The sequence below is a fragment of the Takifugu flavidus genome, chromosome 18, assembly GCF_003711565.1.
Source record: "Takifugu flavidus isolate HTHZ2018 chromosome 18, ASM371156v2, whole genome shotgun sequence".
In the NCBI taxonomy this organism is placed as follows: Eukaryota; Metazoa; Chordata; class Actinopteri; order Tetraodontiformes; family Tetraodontidae; genus Takifugu; species Takifugu flavidus.
The window spans coordinates 5,640,525-5,641,715 of record NC_079537.1 but is presented as its reverse complement, the minus strand read 5'-3'; the positions used below and the strand labels follow the sequence as shown (position 1 = coordinate 5,641,715).

The 1,191-nt window shown below is 40.6% G+C and overlaps 1 gene segment (V, D, J or C); it reads right to left on the bottom strand.

Annotated features, from left to right (window-relative positions):
- Positions 1–218: 218 nt before the first annotated feature.
- LOC130514583 (Ig heavy chain V region 5A-like) lies at positions 219–780 on the bottom strand. The segment is given in 2 exon segments: positions 219–615; positions 705–780. Coding segments are annotated over 2 exon segments (345 nt in total).
- Between the last annotated feature and the right edge of the window lie 411 nt (positions 781–1,191).

Genomic DNA, 1,191 nt, shown 5'->3' with positions numbered 1-1,191 from the left:
TATATATAAAGATATAATGACTGAAAAAATGACTGAAAAAATATATAACTGCTTTCATTTGTGGAAAAGCAATTCAAAAACGTTTTCTGATTTTATATTTATTTTGTTTGTTACCATTATCCCTTAATTGTTTCCTAGAGTTTTTATATTTAATTTAAATTCTCAGGTCTTTTACTCCAGTATTTTTCTTCAACATTTCTGCCTCAATGTTGTTGTCATGATTCATTCCTGGTGTGACAGCGCCCCCTCTGGTGATGTTGTGTTGATGCTCTGAGGGGTTTTTGTTCAGCTCCACTGATGGTTTGTGTTATTGTGACTCTCTGGCACAGTAATACACAGCAGTGTCTTCAGGCTGCACATTCACTCCATTTAGAGTCACTGTGTTGCTGGAAGAGTCCGAACTGATGCTGAACTTGTTCTTCAGGGAAGCTTTGTAAACTGGGTTGTATCCAACACGATGGTGACAAATCCACTCCAGTCCTTTCCCTGCAGGCTGTCTGATCCAGCTTGTCCAGTAGCTGCTAACAGAATAAGAGACCTGACAGGTGATGGTCAGACGCTGACCTGGCTGCACAGTCACAGAGGCTGGCTGTGTCAACTGTTCTCCCTTCACACCTGTGAAACAACAAAGAAAATGCTGATTATTAAATCACACTCAAACAGATCAACTGCTGACTTTGATAAATCCACAGAGCGAGACTCACATCCAGCTGCCAACAGCAGCAGAGCTGCAGAGAACATGGTTAATGTTGAAAGTCAGGTGCAGAGAACTCCACTGACAGTCTGATGTGATGGTTTTATAGCTGAGGAACAAAGAAGAACTCTGAATTTGCATAGAATCAAACATGTGAAGCATCACTGTTGATCTCACTGGAGTCAATAGGAGAGTGGAAACCTACAGTCAAATCGTGTTTTACATGTGAAGTTCAGCACATGCAAAACCGTTTTGGAAGAATACAGATTAATTTCACAAGATAAAACCAATCAGTGGATCTTGATGAGGAGGACAAGAAAAATCCAAAAGAAAGCTCTGAAATCTAATGAACTGCATCAGGGATCAAATAAATCAATCGATCTAGGAGAGGAAAAAAGTCAAGATTTTGAGGACAGCAGCCCAAACCAAAACACAAGATAACCCGGTCAAAGACATGAGGGGCCCACTGGACACTTTGACAAAACACTCTCTGGTTG